The sequence below is a fragment of the Eubalaena glacialis genome, chromosome 15, assembly GCF_028564815.1.
Source record: "Eubalaena glacialis isolate mEubGla1 chromosome 15, mEubGla1.1.hap2.+ XY, whole genome shotgun sequence".
Taxonomy (NCBI): Eukaryota; Metazoa; Chordata; class Mammalia; order Artiodactyla; family Balaenidae; genus Eubalaena; species Eubalaena glacialis.
In genome coordinates, this window is record NC_083730.1 from 35104502 (window position 1) to 35122475 (window position 17974).

The 17974-nt window shown below is 37.6% G+C and overlaps 1 protein-coding gene across 1 annotated transcript in view; it reads left to right on the plus strand.

The window, feature by feature from the left end:
* The window catches only part of RIT2 (Ras like without CAAX 2), a 567177-nt gene extending 556581 nt beyond the window's left edge, over positions 1-10596 (plus strand). The window contains 3 exon segments of the mRNA XM_061169231.1: positions 10367-10414; positions 10416-10525; positions 10527-10596. Of these exon segments, the coding sequence (XP_061025214.1) occupies positions 10367-10414; positions 10416-10525; positions 10527-10596 (228 nt within the window).
* The last annotated feature ends 7378 nt before the right edge of the window (positions 10597-17974 follow it).

The window sequence follows — 17974 nt, forward strand, 5'->3', positions numbered from 1 at the left end:
GAGTAATATTCCACTGTATATATGTGCCACATCTTCTTTATCCATTCATCTGTGGATGGACACTTAAGTTGCTTCCATGTCCTGGCTATTGTAAATAGAGCTGCAATGAACATTTTGGTACATGACTCTTTTTGAATTACAGTTTTCTCAGGGTATATACCCAGTAGTGGGATTGCTGGGTCGTATGGTAGTTCTATTTTTAGTTTTTTAAGGAACCTCCATACTGTTCTCCATAGTGGCTGTGTCAATGTACATTCCCACCAACAGTGCAAGAGTGTTCCCTTTTCTCCACACCCTCTCCAGCATTTATTGTTTGTAGATTTTTTGATGATGGCCATTCTGACTGGTGTGAGGTGATACCTCACTGTAGTTTTGATTTGCATTTCTCTAATGATTAATAATGTTGAGCATTCTTTCATGTGTTTGCTGGCAATCTGTATATGTTCTGTGGAGAAATGTCTATTTAGGTCTTCTGCCCAATTTTGGATTGGGTTGTTTGTTTGTTTAATATTGAGCTGCATGAGCTGTTTATATATTTTGGAGATTAATCCTTTGTCCGTTGATTTGTTTGCAAATATTTTCTCCCATTCTGAGGGTTGCCTTTTCGCCTTGTCTGTACTTTCCTTTGCTGTGCAAAAGCTTTGAAGTTTAATTAGGTTCCATTTGTTTATTTTTGTTTTTATTTCCATTTCTCTAGGAGGTGGGTCAAAAAGGATCTTGCTTGATTTATGTCATAGAGTGTTCTGCCTATGTTTTCCTCTAAGAGTTTGATAGTGTCTGGCCTTACATTTACGTCTTTAATCCATTTCAGTTTATTTTTGTGTATGGTGTTAGGGAGTGTTCTAATTTCATACTTTTACATGTACCTGTCCAGTTTTGCCAGCACCACTTATTGAAGAGGCTCTTTTCTCCACTGTATATTCTTGCCTCCTTTATCAAAGATAAGGTGACCATAAATGCGTGGGTTTATCACTGGACTTGCTATCCTATTCCATTGATCTATATTTCTGTTTTTGTGCCAGTACCATACTGTATTGATTACTGTAGCTTTGTATTATAGTCTGAAGTCAGGGAGCCTGATTCCTCCAGCTCCATTTTTCGTTCTCAAGATTGCTTTGGCTATTCGGGGACTTTTGTGTTTCCATACAAATTGTGAAATTTTTGTTCTAGTTCTGTGAAAAATTCCAGTGGTAGTTTGGTAGGGATTGAAATGAATCTGTAGATTGTTTTGGGTAGTATAGTCATTTTCACAATGTTGATTCTTCCAATCCAAGAACATGGTATATCTCTTGATCTATTTGTGTCATCTTTAAGTTCATTCATCAGTGTCTTATAATTTTCTGCATACAGGTCTTTTGTCTCCTTAGGTAGGTTTATTCCTAGGTATTTTATTCTTTTTGTTGCAATGGTATATGGGAGTGTTTTCTTAATTTCACTTTCAGATTTTTCATCATTAGTGTATAGGAATGCAAGAGATTTCTGTGCATTAATTTTGTATCCTGCTACTTTATCAGATTCATTGAGTAGCTCTAATAGTTTTCTGGTAGCATCTTTAGTATTCTCTATGTATAGTGTCATGTCATCTGCAAACAGTGACAGCTTTACTTCTTCTTTTCCGATTTGGATTCCTTTTATTTCTTTTTCTTCTCTGATTGCTGTGGCTAACACTTCCAAAACTATGTTGAATAATAGTGGTGAGAGTGGGCAACCTTATCTTGTTCCTGATCTTAGTGGAAATGGTTTCAGTTTTTCACCATTGAGGACGATGTTGGCTGTGGGTTTGTCATATATGGCCTTTATTATGTTGAGGAAAGTTCCCTCTATGCCTACTTTCTGCAGGGCTTTTATCATAAATGGGTGTTGAAATTTGTCGAAAGCTTTCTCTGCATCTATTGAGATGATCATATGGTTTTTCTCCTTCAATTTGTTAATATGGTGTATCACGTTGATTGATTTGCGTATATTGAAGAATCCTTGCATTCCTGGAATAAACCCCACTTGATCATGGTGTATGATCCTTTTAATGTGCTGTTGGATTCTGTTTGCTAGTACTTTGTTGAGGATTTTTGCATCTATGTTCATCAGTGATATTGGACTTAGTTTTCTTTCTTTGTGACATCTTTGTCTGGTTTTGGTATCAGGGTGATGGTGGCCTCGTAGAATAAGTTGGGGAGTGTTCCTCCCTCTGCAATATTTTGGAAGAGTTTGAGAAGGATAGGTGTTAGCTCCTCTCTAACTGTTTGATAGAATTCGCCTGTGAAGCCATCTGGTCCTGGGCTTTTGTTTGTTGGAAGATTTTTAGTCACAGTTTCAATTTCAGTGCTTGTGATTGGTCTGTTCATATATTCTATTTCTTCCTGCTTCAGTCTTAGCAGGTTGTGCATTTCTAAGAATCTGTCCATTTCTTCCAGGTTGTCCATTTTATTGGCATAGAGTTGCTTGTAGTAATCTCTCATGATCGTTTGTATTTCTGCAGTGTCGGTTGATACTTCTCCTTTTTCATTTCTAATTCTATTGATTTGAGTCTTTTCCCTTTTTTTCTTGATGAGTCTGACTAATGGTTTATCAATTTTGTTTATCTTCTGAAATAACCAGCTTTTAGTTTTATTGATCTTTGTTATCATTTCTTTCCTTTCTTTTTCATTTATTTCTGATCTGATCTTTATGATTTCTATCCTTCGGCTAACTTTGGGGTATTTTTGTTCTTCTTTCTCTAATCACTTTAGGTGCAAGGTTAGGTTGTTTATTTGAGATGTTTCCTGTTTCTTAAGGTAGGATTGTATTGCTATAAACTTCCCTCTTAGAACTGCTTTTGCTGCATCCCATAGGTTTTGGGAAGTTTTGTCTCCATTGTCATTTGTTTCTAGGTATTTTTTGATTTCCCCTTTGATTTCTTCAGTGATCACTTCGTTATTAAGTAGTGCATTGTTTAGCCTCCATGTGTTTGTATTTTTTACAGATCTTTTCCTGTGATTGATATCTAGTATCATAACGTAGTGGTTGGAAAAGATACTTGATATGATTTCAATTTTCTTAAATTTACCAAGACTTGATTTGTGACCCAAGATATGATCTATCCTGGAGAATGTTCCATGAGCACTTGAGAAAAATGTGTATTATGTTGTTTTGGGGTGGAATGTCCTATAAATATTAATTAAGTCCATCTTGTTTAATATATCATTTAAAGCTTCTGTTTCCTTATTTATTTTCATTTTAGATGTTCTGTTCATTGGTGAAAGTGGGGTGTTAAACTCCCCTACAATGATTGTGTTACTGTTGATTTCCCCTTTTATGGCTGTTAGTATTTGCCTTATGTATTGAGGTGCTCCTATGTTGGGTGCATAAATATTTACAATTGTTATACCTTCTTCTTGGATCGATCCCTTAATCATTATGTAGTGTTCTCCTTTTTCTCTTGTAATAGTTTTCATTTTAAAGTCTATTTTGTCTGATATGAGAATTGCTACTCCAGCTTTCTTTTGATTTCCATTTGCATGGAATACCTTTTTCCATCCCCTCACTTTCAGTCTGTATGTGTCCCTAGGTCTGAAGTGGGTCTCTTGTAGACAGCATATATACGGGTCTTGTTTTTGTATCCATTCAGCCAGTCTGTGTCTTTTGGTGGGAGCATTTAATCCATTTACATTTAAGGTAATTATCAATATGTATGTTCCTATTCCCATTTTCTTAAATGTTTTGGGTTTGTTATTGTAGGTGTTTTCCTTCTCTTGTGTTTCTTGCCTAGAGAAGTTCCTTTAGCATTTGTTGTAAAGCTGGTTTAGTGGTGCTGAACTCTCTCAGCTTTTGCTTGTCTTTAAAGGTTTTAATTTCTCCATCAAATGTGAATGAAATCCTTGCTGGGTAGAGTAATCTTGGTTGTAGGTTTTTCTCCTTCATCACTTTAAATATGTCCTGCCACTCCCTTCTGGCTTGCAGAGTTTCTGCTGAAAGATCAGCTGTTAACCTGATGGGGATTCCCTTGTGTGTTATTTGTGTTTTTTTCCCTTGCTGCTTTTAGTATGTTTTCTTTGTATTTAATTTCTGATAGTTTGACTAATATGTGTCTTGGCGTGTTTCTCCTTGGATTTATCCTGTATGGGACTCTCTGTGCTTCCAGGACTTGATTAACTATTTCCTTTCCCAAATTAGGAAAGTTTTCAACTATAATCTCTTCAAATATTTTCTCAGTCCCTTTCTTTTTCTCTTCTTCTTCTGGGACCCCTATAATTCGAATGTTGGTGCGTTTAATGTTGTCCCAGAGGTCTCTGAGACTGTCCTCAGTTCTTTTCATTCTTTTTTCTTTATTCTCCTCTGCACTAGTTATTTCCACTATTTTATCTTCCAGGTCACTTATCCTTTCTTCGGTCTCAATTATTCTGCTATTGATCCCTTCTAGAGTATTTTAAATTTCATTTATTGTGTTGTTCTTTGTTGCTTGTTTACTCTTTAATTCTTCTAGGTCTTTGTTAAATGTTTCTTGTATTTTGTCTATTCTATTTTCAAGATTTTGGATCATCTTTACTAATTATATTCTGAATTCTTTTTCAGGTAGACTGCCTATTTCCTCTTCATTTGTTAAGTCTGGTGTTTTTTGACCCTGCTCCTTCATGTGCTGTGTGTTTTTTTGTCTTCTCATTTTGCTTATCTTACTGTGTTTGGGGTCTCCTTTTCACAGGCTACAGGTTCGTAGTTCCCATTGTTTTTGGTGTCTGTCCCCAGTGGCTAAGGTTGGTTCAGTGGGTGTGTAGGCTTCCTGGTGAAGGGGACTAGTGCCTGTGTTCTGGTGGATGAGGCTGGATCTTGTCTTTCTGGTAGGCAGGTCCACGTGTGGTGGTGTATTTTGGGGTGTCTGTGGCCTTATTATGATTTTAGGCAGCCTCTCTGTTAATGGGTGGGGCTGTGTTCCTTTCTTGCTTGTTGTTTGGCATAGGGTGTCCAGCACTGTAGCTTGCTGGTCGTTGAGTGTAGCTGGGTCTTGGTGTTGAGATGGAGATCTCTTGGAGATTTTTGCCATTTGGTATTACGTGGAGCTGGGAGGTCTTTTGTGGACCAGTGTCCTGAAGTTGGCTCTCCCACCTCAGAGGCACAGCCCTGATGCCTGGCTGGAGCACCAAGAGCCTTTTATCCACACGGCTCAGAATAAGAGGGAGAAAAAATGGATAGAAAGAAAGAGGATAAAATAAAATAAAGTAAGATAAAATAAGATAAAGTTATTAAAATAAAAAATAGTTATTAAGAAAAAAAATTTTTTAACATAAAAAAAAAAAACCGTCGGACAGAACCCTAGGACAAATGGTGAAAGCAAATCTATACAGACAAAATCTCATACAGAAGCACACACATACACATTCACAAAAAGAGGAAAAGGGGAAAAAGTAATATATCTTGCTCTCAAAGTCCACCTCCTCAATTTGGGATGATTCGTTGTCTATTCAGGTATTCGCAGATGCAGGTACATCAATTTGAATGCGGAGCTTTAATCAGCTGCTTCTGAGGCTGCTGGGAGAATTTCCCTTTCTCTTCTTTGTTATCACAGCCCCCAGGGTTCAGCTTTGGATTTGGACCCACCTCTGAGTGTAGGTCACCTGAGGGTGTCTCTTCTTCGCTCAGACAGGACGGGGTTAAAGGAGCAGCTGCTTTGGGGGCTCTGGTTCACTCAGACTGGGAAGAGGGAGGGGTATGGATGCGGGGCAAGCCTGCGGCAGCAGAGGCCAGCGTGACGTCGCACCAGACTGAGGCGCCGTGCATTTTCCCGGGGAATTTGCCCCTGGATCACGGGACCCTGGCTGTGGCGGGCTGCACAGGCTCCCGGGAGGGGAGGTGTGGACAGTTACCTGTTCTTGCCCAGAGGCTTCTTGGTGGTGGCAGCAGCAGCCTTATTGTTTCATGCCCGTCTCTGGGGTCCGCGCTGATAGCCGCGGCTCGCGCCCGTCTCTGGAGCTCGTTTAGGCGGCGCTCTGAATCCCCTCTCCTCGTGTACCAGGAAATAAAGAGGCAAGAAAAAAATCTCTTGCCTGTTCGGCAGCTCCAGACCTTTTCCCGGACTCCCTCCCGGCTAGCTGTGGTGCGCTAACCCCTTCAGGCTGTGGTGAGTGCTGGTCGGCCCCGCTCCTCTGTGCGGGAATCTCTCCGCTTTGCCCTCCACACCCCTGTTGCTGCGCTCTCCTCCATGGCTCCGAAGCTTCCCCCCTGCGCCACCTGCAGTCTCCGTCCGTGAAGGGGCTTCCTAGTGTGCAGAAACCTTTCCTCCTTCACAGCTCCCTCCCACTGGTGCCGGTCCCATCCTTATTCTTTTGTCTCTGTTGTTTCTTTTTTCTTTTGCCCTACTCAGATATGTGGGGAGTTTCTTGCTTTTTGGGAAGTCTGAGGTCTTCTGCCAGCGTTCAGTTGGTGTTCTATAGGAGCAGTTCCTCGTGTAGATGTATTTCTGATGTATCTGTGGGGAGGAAGGTGATCCCCTAGTCTTACTCTTCCGCCATCTTCTCCTCTCTCATGAATGTTCTTAATGACATCTAGAATGGTGAATCTTTTCCAAAAGATTTTCAGTTTTCTTTGTACAGATTCATCAGAGGAATCACTATCTATAGCAGTAAGCTATAGCCTTATGAACTGTGTTTCTTAAATAATAAGTCTTGAAAGTTAAAATTACTCCCTGATCTATGGGTGGACATATGGATATGTTAGCAGGCATGGAAACATTAACCTCTTTGTACCTCTCCATCAAAGATCTTGGTGACCAGGTGCATTGTCAATGAGCAGTCATATTTTGAAACAAATCTTTTTTTCTGAGCAGTAGGTCTCAATAGTGGGCATAAAATATTTAGTAAACCATATTGTAAACAGATGTGCTGTCATCCAGGCTTTGTTGTTCCATTTATAGAGGAGAAGCACAGTCAATTTAGTATAATTCTTAAGGATCATAAGATTTTTGTAATGGTAAAAAAGCATTACCTACAACTTCAAGTCACCAGCTGCATTAGCCCCTAACAACAGAGTCAGTCTGTCCTTTGAAGTCAGACACTGACTTCTCTCTAGCTATGATAGTCCTAATGGTAGACTCTTGTGATATAAGGCTGTTTCATCTACTTTGAAGATCTATTGTTTAGTATAGGCACCTTTATTATCTGAGCTGGATCTTCTGGATAACTTGCTACAGCTTCTACATCAGCACTTGCTGCTTACCTTGAACTTTGATGTTATGGAGATGGCTTCTTTCCTTAAATGTCATGAACCAACTTCTGCTAGCTTCAAACTTTTCATCTGCAGCTTCCTCACCTCTCTCAACTTTCATAGAATTGAACAGATTTAGAGTCTTGCTCAGGATTAGACTTAAGGGAATGCTGTGGCTGGTTTGATCTTCTAGGCAGACCACTAAAACTTTCTCCATATCAGCCTTTTGGCTGTCTCATTTTTTTTATCATTTGTATGTTCATTGGAGTAGAACTTTTAATTTCCTTCAAGAACTTTTCCCTCACATTCACAACTTTGCTAACCCTCACAAGAGGTCTAGCTTTTGGACTGTTTTTGTTTTCAATATGCCTTCCTCACTAAGCTTTACCATATTTAGCTTTTGATTTAAAGTGAGAGATGTGTTACTCTTCCTTTCACTTCAACACTTAGAAGCTATTGTAGTGTTACTAATCGGGCTAATTTTAATATATTGTTGTGTCTCAGGGAATAGGGAGGCCTGAGGCAAGGGAAGAAGATGGGGGAACAGCCAGTAGGTGGGGAAGTCAGAACACACAACATTTATTGCTTAAGTTCTCCATCTTATATGAGCGTGGTTTGTGGTGCCCCAAAACAATTGCAATAGTAACATCAAATTTGTGTTTCTACCTTTCTAAAACATTCATATAATGCTATAAACATCATTCTAAACAATGTTTTCGATATCCCACAGTTTTGATATGTGGTATTTTCATTATTGTTCAGTTACAAATATTTTCTAAATTTTATGTAATATATTTTTGACCTATTGACCATGTAGAAATATATTTTTTTCCTAAAATATCTGGGAATTTCCTAGTTATCTTTCTAAAAATTAATTTCCAGATTAATTTCATTTGTTTGGGAGTATGCTATGAACTTGATTCTTTGCTATGCTTTGAGAAGTGCTTTATACCTTAGCATGAAGTCAATTTCTATAAATGCTCCAGGTTCATTTGAAGAAAATGTGACTTTTTCAGTTGTTGGGTACAACATCTTATATATGTATATTAGATTGATTGTGTTGCTTGTTCTAAGTTTCCATATTTTTATTGATGTTTTTCCTACTTATTCTTTCAATTGCTGAAGGAGATGTGTTAAAATATCTTACTATAATTTTCAATTTTTATTCTATCAACTTTTCTTCACCATAAACTGAGGCTACATTTTCAGTGTATACAAAATATAATATCCTGATAGATTAATCTTTTTATCATCATAATACAACTCCCTTTAACTCTAGCAATTTTTTAAATACTATGTACTTTGTCTGATATTAAGTCAGTGTATCAGCTTTCTTTTTGTATTAATTTCCGTTCAAATTTTACTATTTCTATATCCTTACGTGTAAGATGTTTCAATTACAAGTGCTTTTAAAAAATCTGTTCTGATAATCTTTGTCTTTTTTAATTTGAGAGTGTACTGCATTTAAATATAACTGATTTTGGTACCTTCTATTATTTCTTTACAATTTGTTTTTTTCCTCATCATTTCCATCATTCATTGTGAGCTGAGTATACATCCTGCTTCATTGACTTTAGATTTCTCCATTTGTCTTTGACCATGGGATGTGGGTGCAGTTATCTCTACCTTCTGCCTACCTGTTCTCCATCATAGGAACATCATAGTCCAGGTAAGATGTGCTCTTTCAGCCAGAGTCCCAGGATAAGAAGATAGGAGGGACAAAGTAGAAGCCAACTAACAGCCTGGAGCTGAGCTCCAGTTAAGAGTCTAGAGTGGGCTTCCTTGGTGGCACAGTGGTTGAGAATCTGCCTGCCAATGCAGGGGACACGGGTTCGAGCCCTGGTCTGGGAAGATCCCACATGCCGTGGAGCGGCTGGGCCCGTGAGCCACAACTACTGAGCCTGTGCGTCTGGAGCCTGTGCTCCGCAACAAGAGAGGCCACGATAGTGAGAGGCCCGCGCACTGTGATGAAGAGCGGCCCCTGCTTGCCGCAACAAGGGGAAGCCCTTGCACAGAAATGAAGACCCAACACAGCCAAAAATAAAAAATATATATATATAAATAAATAAATAAAAGATTACTATTAAAAAAAAATCTCAGTGTGTAAACACTACAAAAAAAAAAGACTAAAAGCAGATGAAATTAATTAAAAAAAAAAAAAAGAGTCTAGAGTTACGAGCTCCACTTAAGACTACAACTAATAATAACTAATAGTTATAGAGTTTTAACATGTGCCCAGCACCTTCAATGTATCTTTTATAGGTGATCTCATTTAACCCTAACAAAGAGCCTCTGGGGCTGGTGTTATTATCTTATGTTACAGATGAGAACAGTGAGACCAAAAAGTTAAGATATTTACTCAGATTTGCAAGGCTAAAAAGTAGTAGAGCTAGGCCTTGAAACCAAGTAGTTTTAACCTAAAGCCATGTTTTTGACTACTGTGCTATGTTATTTCTTTTGAAGTCTGGAGAGTGGTTTCCAGTTTCATTTTTAATCAGTTCTCTTCTATTGCCCTTTCAGAGGTTCTGATTTCCTATCTGTCCTTCAAGTTCAGAAATTCTAGGAGTCTTCCCTTAAAAACCAATTCTCACCCATAAAAAGGAACGAAATAGGGTCATTTGTAAAGACGTGGATAGACCTAGAGACTGTCATACAGAGTGAAGTAAGTCAGAAAGAGAAAAACAAATATTGTATATTAACGTATATATGTGCAATCTGAAAAAATTGGTATAGATGATCTTATTTACAAAGTAGAAATAGAGACACAGATGTAGAGAACAAACGTATGGATACCAAGGGGGAAAGAGGAGATGGGATGAACTGGGAGATTGGGATTGACATATACACTATTGATACTATGTATAAAATAGATAACTAATGAGGACCTAATGTATAGTACAGGGAACCCTACTCAGTGCTCTGAGGTGACCTAAATGGGAAGGAAATCCAGAAAAGAGGGGATATATGTATACATATAACTGATTCACTTTGCTGTATAGTAGAAGCTAACATAACTGACACAACATTGTAAACCAACTATACTTCAATAAAAATTAAAAAAAAAAAAATTCTCGCATTTTTACATGTAACCAAGGCCTACATGTAACCGAGGCCTACAACACTGGTAGAGAACATACTTTTTGATTGAAGTGTCTCTCCCTTTCTCTCTTTTTAGTATAGTTTACTTTCCCCTTAGGTCTCTATGGAAGAAGGCTCGAGTCTGTCCCAAGAATATAACTGTGGTTTTTTTTGAGACCTCTGCAGCCCTCAGATTCTGCACTGATGATGCCTTTCATGGCTTAGTGAGGGAAATCCACAAGAAAGAGTCCATACCATCCTTGATGGAAAAGAAACTGAAAAGACAGCTTACGGAAGAAGTTAAAAGGCTCATTGAATTGTGATTTTCTCAGGGTTTTTGCCCAGTAATGGGATTGCTGGGTCGTATGGTAGTTCTATTTTTAGTTTTCTAAGGAACCACCATACTGTTCTCCATAGTGTCTGTATAAATTTACATTCCCACCAACTGTGCAAGAGGGTTCCCTTTTCTCCATACCCTCTCCAGCATTAATTGTTTGTAGATTTTTTGATGATGGCCATTCTGACTGGTGTGAGGTGATACCTCATTGTAGTTTTGATTTGCATTTCTCTAATGATTTGTGATGTTGAGCATTCTTTCATGTGTTTGTTGGCAATCTGTATATGTTCTGTGGAGAAATGTCTATTTAGGTCTTCTGCCCATTTTTGGATTGGGTTGTTTGTTTTTTTGTCATTGAGCTGCATGAGCTGCTTGTAAGTTTTGGAGATTAATCCTTTGTTAATGCTTTGTTTGCAAATATTTTCTCCCATTCTGAGGGTTGTCTTTTTGTCTTGTTTATGGTTTCCTTTGCTGTGCAAAAGCTTTTAAGTTTCATTAGGTCCCATTTGTTTACTTTTGTTTTTATTTCCATTTCTCTAAGAGGTGTGTCAAAAGGATCTTGCTGTGATTTATGTCATAGAGTATTCTGCCTATGTTTTCCTCTAAGAGTTTTATAGTGTCTAGCCTTACATTTAAGTCTTTAATCCGTTTTGAGCTTATTTTTGTGTATGGTGTTAGGGAGTGTTCTAAGAATCATGTACCACAATGTTCATTGCAGCTTTATTTACAATAGCCAGGACATGGAAGTAACCTAAGTGTCCATCGACAGATGAATGGATAACGAAGATGTGGCACATATATACAGTGGAATATTACTCAGCCATAAAAAGGAATGAAATTGAGTTATTTGTAGTGAGGTGGATGGACCTAGAGTCTGTCATACAGAGTGAAGTGAGTCAGAAAGAGAAAAACAAATACCATATGCTAACACATATATATGGAATCTAAAAAAAAAAAAAAGTTCTGAAGAACCTAGGGGCAGGACAGGAATAAAGACACAGATGTAGAGATTGGATTTGAGGACACGGGGAGGGGGAAGTGTAAGCTGGGACGAAGTGAGAGAGTGGCATGGACATATATGCACCACCAAATATAAAATAGATAGCTATTGAGAAGCAGCTTCATGGCACAGAGAGATCAGCTTGGTGCTTTATCACCACCTAGAGGGGTGGGATAGGGAGGGTGGGAGGGAGAAGCAAGAGGGAGGAGATATGGGGATATATGTATATGTATAGCTAATTCACTTTGTTATAAAGCAGAAACTAACACACCATTGTAAAGCAGTTATACTCCAATAAAGATGTTAAATAAATAAATAAATAAAATACTTTTTTTTTAAAAAGGCTCATTGAAGAAGAGAGAAAACATAACATGATATCCGTGCTTCTAACTCCCTTACTCTCACTCTGAATATTTTCAGTCAAGCAATTCTAGATGTTGTATTGTGCTTTAATATTCTCCCTCTCCCTCCACCACTCCCTTCCTCTCTCTCTGTCTCTCTCACTTTCAATATCTGCCTATAAGTAAAAGCAAAATCTGCATAACTCTACCTCTTGAGATAGTTTGTTTTGCCCTTAAGAGTTGGATGGATTTTGTCAATCAGCCAGATATGCTGCTTAGTTTTTACAATATATTACTAAATAAAATTGACATTCCAATTACCTCATTTCCCTTTAAAGACTCTAGCTTCATTTGGTATGCTGTCTGGTCATAGAGAAAATATTCAAAATTGCAGACAGAATGGTAAAAGGCTCAGGGGATCTGCCTTTGCCTGATAAGACTCCAGTTTTTTGCATTTCAGGAATCTCAGTAAATAATAAAGAAGCTCAGGAAACAATTCAGATCAGGAGTCTGCAACCTGGTCTTTCCTTAAGTGCAAAAGCCATGCTGCTTTTTCTTGAATGCTTGAGATGAACCTTAGAGGAATTATTAATAATAGGAACTAGTTGTGGGTCATTGGAGGGCTGAAATAAAATATCCCCATATTTACAGTGCTCTGCCCCATCAGGCTTCAGCAAAATTTTCACAGTGAAGTCACCGGGCTGTGGCAAATGGATACTGTTTTTATAGCAGTAAAAGAGAGGCTTCTATGAATCTGATGGTTCACATACTTCCAAAAGGACATCCTGAACCCTCTCAGTAAGGAGTCCCTATTAGGACTGAGTAACCTGAGTTAAGACCACCTGCAAGGCAAGAGGCTTCTTGACTCCAGAGACCCTGTGTTCGCCCTTTGTTGCCAAAATTTTCTATCTCTTCTTACTCAAATGATGAAACACCACCAGTTAGAGGGCTTTTTTTCTTGTTTGTTTTAAAATGGATCATTTTGTAAAATGAAGTTGCCCATATACTCATTTATCCCCTTGCATTAATTGGTGTATTCAAACTCAAACTCAGAAAGCACCTTACCAGAAAGAACAGTTCTGACTGTTTAATAGACTAGAATTAAAACAAAAAACATAAAGAACAGACAGCTAAACATGAGGTGGAATCCATCAAACTAATCTTCATGGGTTGGGGACAGTTTTTATCATAAATTAGAGAAAAGGAAGGACTAAGGCCAGAGTTATCATTAAACATGCAAGCACTTATCATTTTATTCACAATGCTTCTGGCACTGGATAATCTCTGAGAATGCAGGAATGAATCAAGGTAGTTTAACACTACCTAGAAGACTCACTTGTGGAAGAAAAATGGGATTATAAATTTGTAGATGAGAAGACACATTTTATATCGTAATATAGCTACAGCAAGAATGAATAGAGATTGTCATTTTCCAACCACTGGACTAAAATCTTAGCCTTTCAGAATATTGTACTTATGGATCCTTTTATTTCTTGGGGCCAAGGCCTTTCTCAAACCCACATGGACTTCACTGTTCTTATTCCTAAGCTCTGGGATCAAGGCAATCAGCTTGCATTTATTCACTTGTTAACTGCTTCTACTCTGTCCCTTTGGATTTTTCTCAACCCTCATCTTCTATGGAGTACGGCACAATCTCTTGAGTTTTCCCTGTCCCATATTACCTCTAAAATCAAATCCACTATATCTTTTCATTCTAAGGTATCCATAAGTAAGGAGAAAAACCAAAATATTTTTTTGAAAATGTGGAGATGATATAAAAATAACAAGATTCTTATAGCCATAGAACTGGTCTTTACTTCCTCTTTTCCTTTGCTCTAAATGTTTAATACTCTGCTTTTATCCTGCTAAAATGGGTTAGTACATTATTTTTCTCCCTCAGCTACCCTGACCCCTGGAACTCTTCCACGTTTCGGAAGACTCTGTGAATACTGCAGTCCATTAGATTGTTCTGTTTGCTAGAAGATGCAATCTAAGAAACAGAGTAGTTGGCATCTAGTTTCATATGACAGACCTACATCTTTGAAAACCTGATGACTGCCCTATCTATGAATAATAGTTGTGTTTGACACATTTCATTACACAACTAAAAGTCTTTGTAAATTTTATTTTACTGTCAGCTTTCGTGCCTTTGGCTCTAAAGTTTTGTGTCTCATTTCTCTCTTGTTCCTTCTCTATACTTTTTGAGTACTGATAAATAATTTACATGGTTTAGAAATTCTTAGAGAGTTTTAGATTGTGGAACAGTTACCAAGTCCAACCATTTCATCCTGTGGAAGGAAGGAGGTCTATAAATGATCACTCAGGGAAACTGCATGAATTTGAAATAATTATCACCAGCAGAGAGAGACAGACTTTAAGTATTTTTTAAACCAGTCTGCTAGAAGGAAGTAAATGTTCTAGAAGAATAAAACCTAGTTATTTCTGCCCAAAGACTATTGACTCACTCTCTTTGATATGACCTAAATTCCAAGATCTCATACCTGATCACTATCCCTGAAAACTTCTAACCAGACCTAGGATACCTCAATCAATCTCAAATCTTAAAGAAGAAAAGCACAATGTTCACATACCCACATAGCAAAGGGAGTGTCAAGAAACTATGAAACAATAAGCATCCATGTGCATTGTAAACAAATATGTAGTCACCCAAGACAATTTACCAAATAGTGACTAAATGCGTGCTATGTGCAAGCACTTTTCTAGATACCACTGGGTGTGTGTGCATGCATGTGTGTGTGTTGGAGAGGCACTATGCAATTCCAAATACATTTTCTGCTCTCTAGAAATATATCATCTATTTATTTTATGTATTTTTAATTAACTGATCTTGTGGGTCTCCATAATAAAATAATTTGCCAGATTGGACACAAATGACAGTTTATAATGAGGCTTGGAACTTGTGTAGAAAATGCCAATAAGAAAAAAACATGGACAGCTAGAGCCAAGCATTATTCACATCACACTCATATATGCAAAGAACAGGTAGCTGTTTTATTTCTCTAACTTGTCTATTCTTTCTCATGCGTCCTTGACTGATGGGTAGCTGGGGTGAGGAGGAACTAAATTTTGGTTTAGTCCAGTAATTCAGTGCTAATCTAAGGCAATAATTTAAGAAACATATTTAAATAACACAACTTCTGCATGGGGCACTTAGGCCAGTTGTTTTCGTTCAAAGTTCTGCCCTGTTCACTGTCCTTTCCAAAATTGCACCTGAGTATGGGGGAAAGGTGTGGCTTATGTGACCTCATGGCAGTAGAATTTCCTCCTCTCATCTTCTAAGTCCTACAGTATCCTCTGTATTGTTTTTGATATTTTTAACCAAGGGTCGGGCCTGATTCTTTTTTTTTTTTTTTTAATTTATTCAATTGTCATTAGAACACTTAACATGAGATCTACCCTATTAACAAATTTTTAAGTGTACAATATATTATTGCTAACTATAAAAACAATGTTGTACATCAGATCTTTAGGGCTTCTTGCTTGAAACTTTGTGCCCTTTGATTAGTAATTCCCCATTTCTCCCTCCCCCCAGCCCTTGGCAACCATTTGATTCTGTTTACTAGACTGGTTTACTCTGAGGTATGTCAAAGACAGGCAAGTGGGCCCATGATAAATAGGCACTTTCTACTGGAATACATGAACTTGTCCCTTTGCCTTTGGGTCTCAAGGTCCTTCTCAACACAGTCTCTTTATTCTTACACCAGGTCTCTTCCAGTCCATTTCTGCCAGTACTTTTGACTCTCTTTGGTATTATTTGCATGTCACACATAGGCCATGGGGATTCCTGAGCATTGTCTCAATAAAGCTGTTGCAGCTCTCTGCCCCCACCTCTGTCTAGCTCATGTGGGGCTGTCCCAGGGAGTCCAGCTTACTCCTAGCATTCCTTAAAAGTGAAATATAAACAAAGGCCAATCAGAATGGAGATATAGTGTAAACAGTAAGTGTGTTCATAACTGTGGGAAACTCAGTCACTAGCCCCAGTGTTTTCAAACTTCCTTGTGATTGCTTGTAAGCAACCTCCCATTAGTTGGCTTGAAAGGCATAGAGTGGAGGATTAGGAAGAGATGCTGTTCTATGACCCATATGCTTTATTAGTGTCTCTCTTCCACAAGCCATCTGGTGGAAGGGGAGTAGGCTACTTACTTATTCTATCTCTAAGTAACCCTTCAACAACATGCTGGAACCTAAAATAAATAAGAAAACAGAATTTGATTGTCAAAGATGAGAAATGAGTTTCTTATTTTAGGGGGCTTCTGTTCAATGAGTGGTACTCATTGAATAGACATTTTTCCAAAGAAGACATGCAGATGGCCAAACACACATGCAAATATGTTCATTATTAATCATCATTCATCATTAATCATCAGAGAAATGCAAATTAAAACCACAATGACGTATCATCTCACACCTGTCAGAATGGTTATCATCAAAAAGAACACAAATAACAAATGTTGGCTAGAATGTAGAAAAAAGGGAACACTTATACAATGTTGGTGGGATTGTAAATTGGTGGAGCTACTGTGGAAAACAGTATGACAGTTTCTCAAAATATAAGAATACAGACACCATATGACCCAGCAATTCCATCCTGGTGTACATTCAAAATAAAAACAAGAACATAAATTTGAAAAGATACATGCACCCCAATGTTCACAGCAACATTGTTTAGAATTGCCAAGATATGGGAGCAACCTAAGTGTCTGTCAACAGATGAATGGATAAAGAAGATATGGTATACGTATATAATGCATTACTATTTAGCCATAAAAAAGAATGAAATTTTGCCATTTGTTACAATATGGATAGATTTGGAGGGTATTATGCTAACTGAAATAAGTCAGAGAAAGACAGATACTGTATAATATCACCTATATGTGAAATCTAAAAAAAACAAACTAGTGAATGTAACAAAAAGAAACGGACTGACAGGTACAGAGTACAAACTAGTAGTTACCAGTAGGGAGAGGGAAGGGGGAGGGGCTAGTTGAAAGTGGAGGATTAACAGGTACAACTACTATACATAAAACAAATAAGCTATAAGGATATATTATATAACACAGGTAGTATAGCCAATATTTTATAATAACTATAAATGGAGTATAAACTTTAAAAATTGTAAATCACTATGTTATACACCTGTAACTTTATATAATATTGTAAAAAATATGAAAACCCCATCTCAATAAAGATGGTACATATTTTTTTAAAAAGGGTAAAAAGCCATGGATCAAGAAAAATTTCAAGATAGGAGAATATACCTAAACATATTTTAAAACATAATGATCCCTGTTACACATGCACCAACTAAGACTGAGCCTCTTGAACTATATTTATATAAATTAAAGTTGCAGTTCTTCTAGTTTGGTTGTTTACATGATACTAGGGAATGTTCTAACATCTACCTGGCTTAAATCGTTTACTGTAAGGTTGCATTTGAACACTTCCACTTGGCCTAAGGTTTCCCAATTAGAGTTACTATTTGGGTTTAGATGGCAAAAGTGAAGTTGTTCTTTCAAGCCATCCATATACTATTAAATACAAACGTTAGAAAGTATAAAATTTAGTCTTCTATTAAAATATCAAGAGCATAAATATATTTGTCATATAATCTTGTTGCCGATTGTAAAAGCAGAGCAGAAGGGACTGTGCTGGAAAGGACAAAGAATATGTGAATTTTTATTGGTAAAAAAAAGAGTACCTAGACCATTCATCATTTTCAGGTCTAAGTAGCCTACTGGGAACTCTGGACATACAGGATAGAACAAAGGAATCAGAGTCCCCAAGGTAAAGGGATTATTAAGAGGAGTAAAGGGATGCTGGCCACAAAAGCAGGGTAGGAGCTAAGAATGCAACACAAAACTCACACCGACAGACTATCATCTACTTCATTCACCTTTTTTGCTTCAGTCCAGCTCTGTCTCTAACACACACACACACATGCACACACACACATATATATCGGTATAACTGTCACTCTTCAAACTATTGGTGTGAAAAATTAAATATTATAAAAAAGAAATCACATCA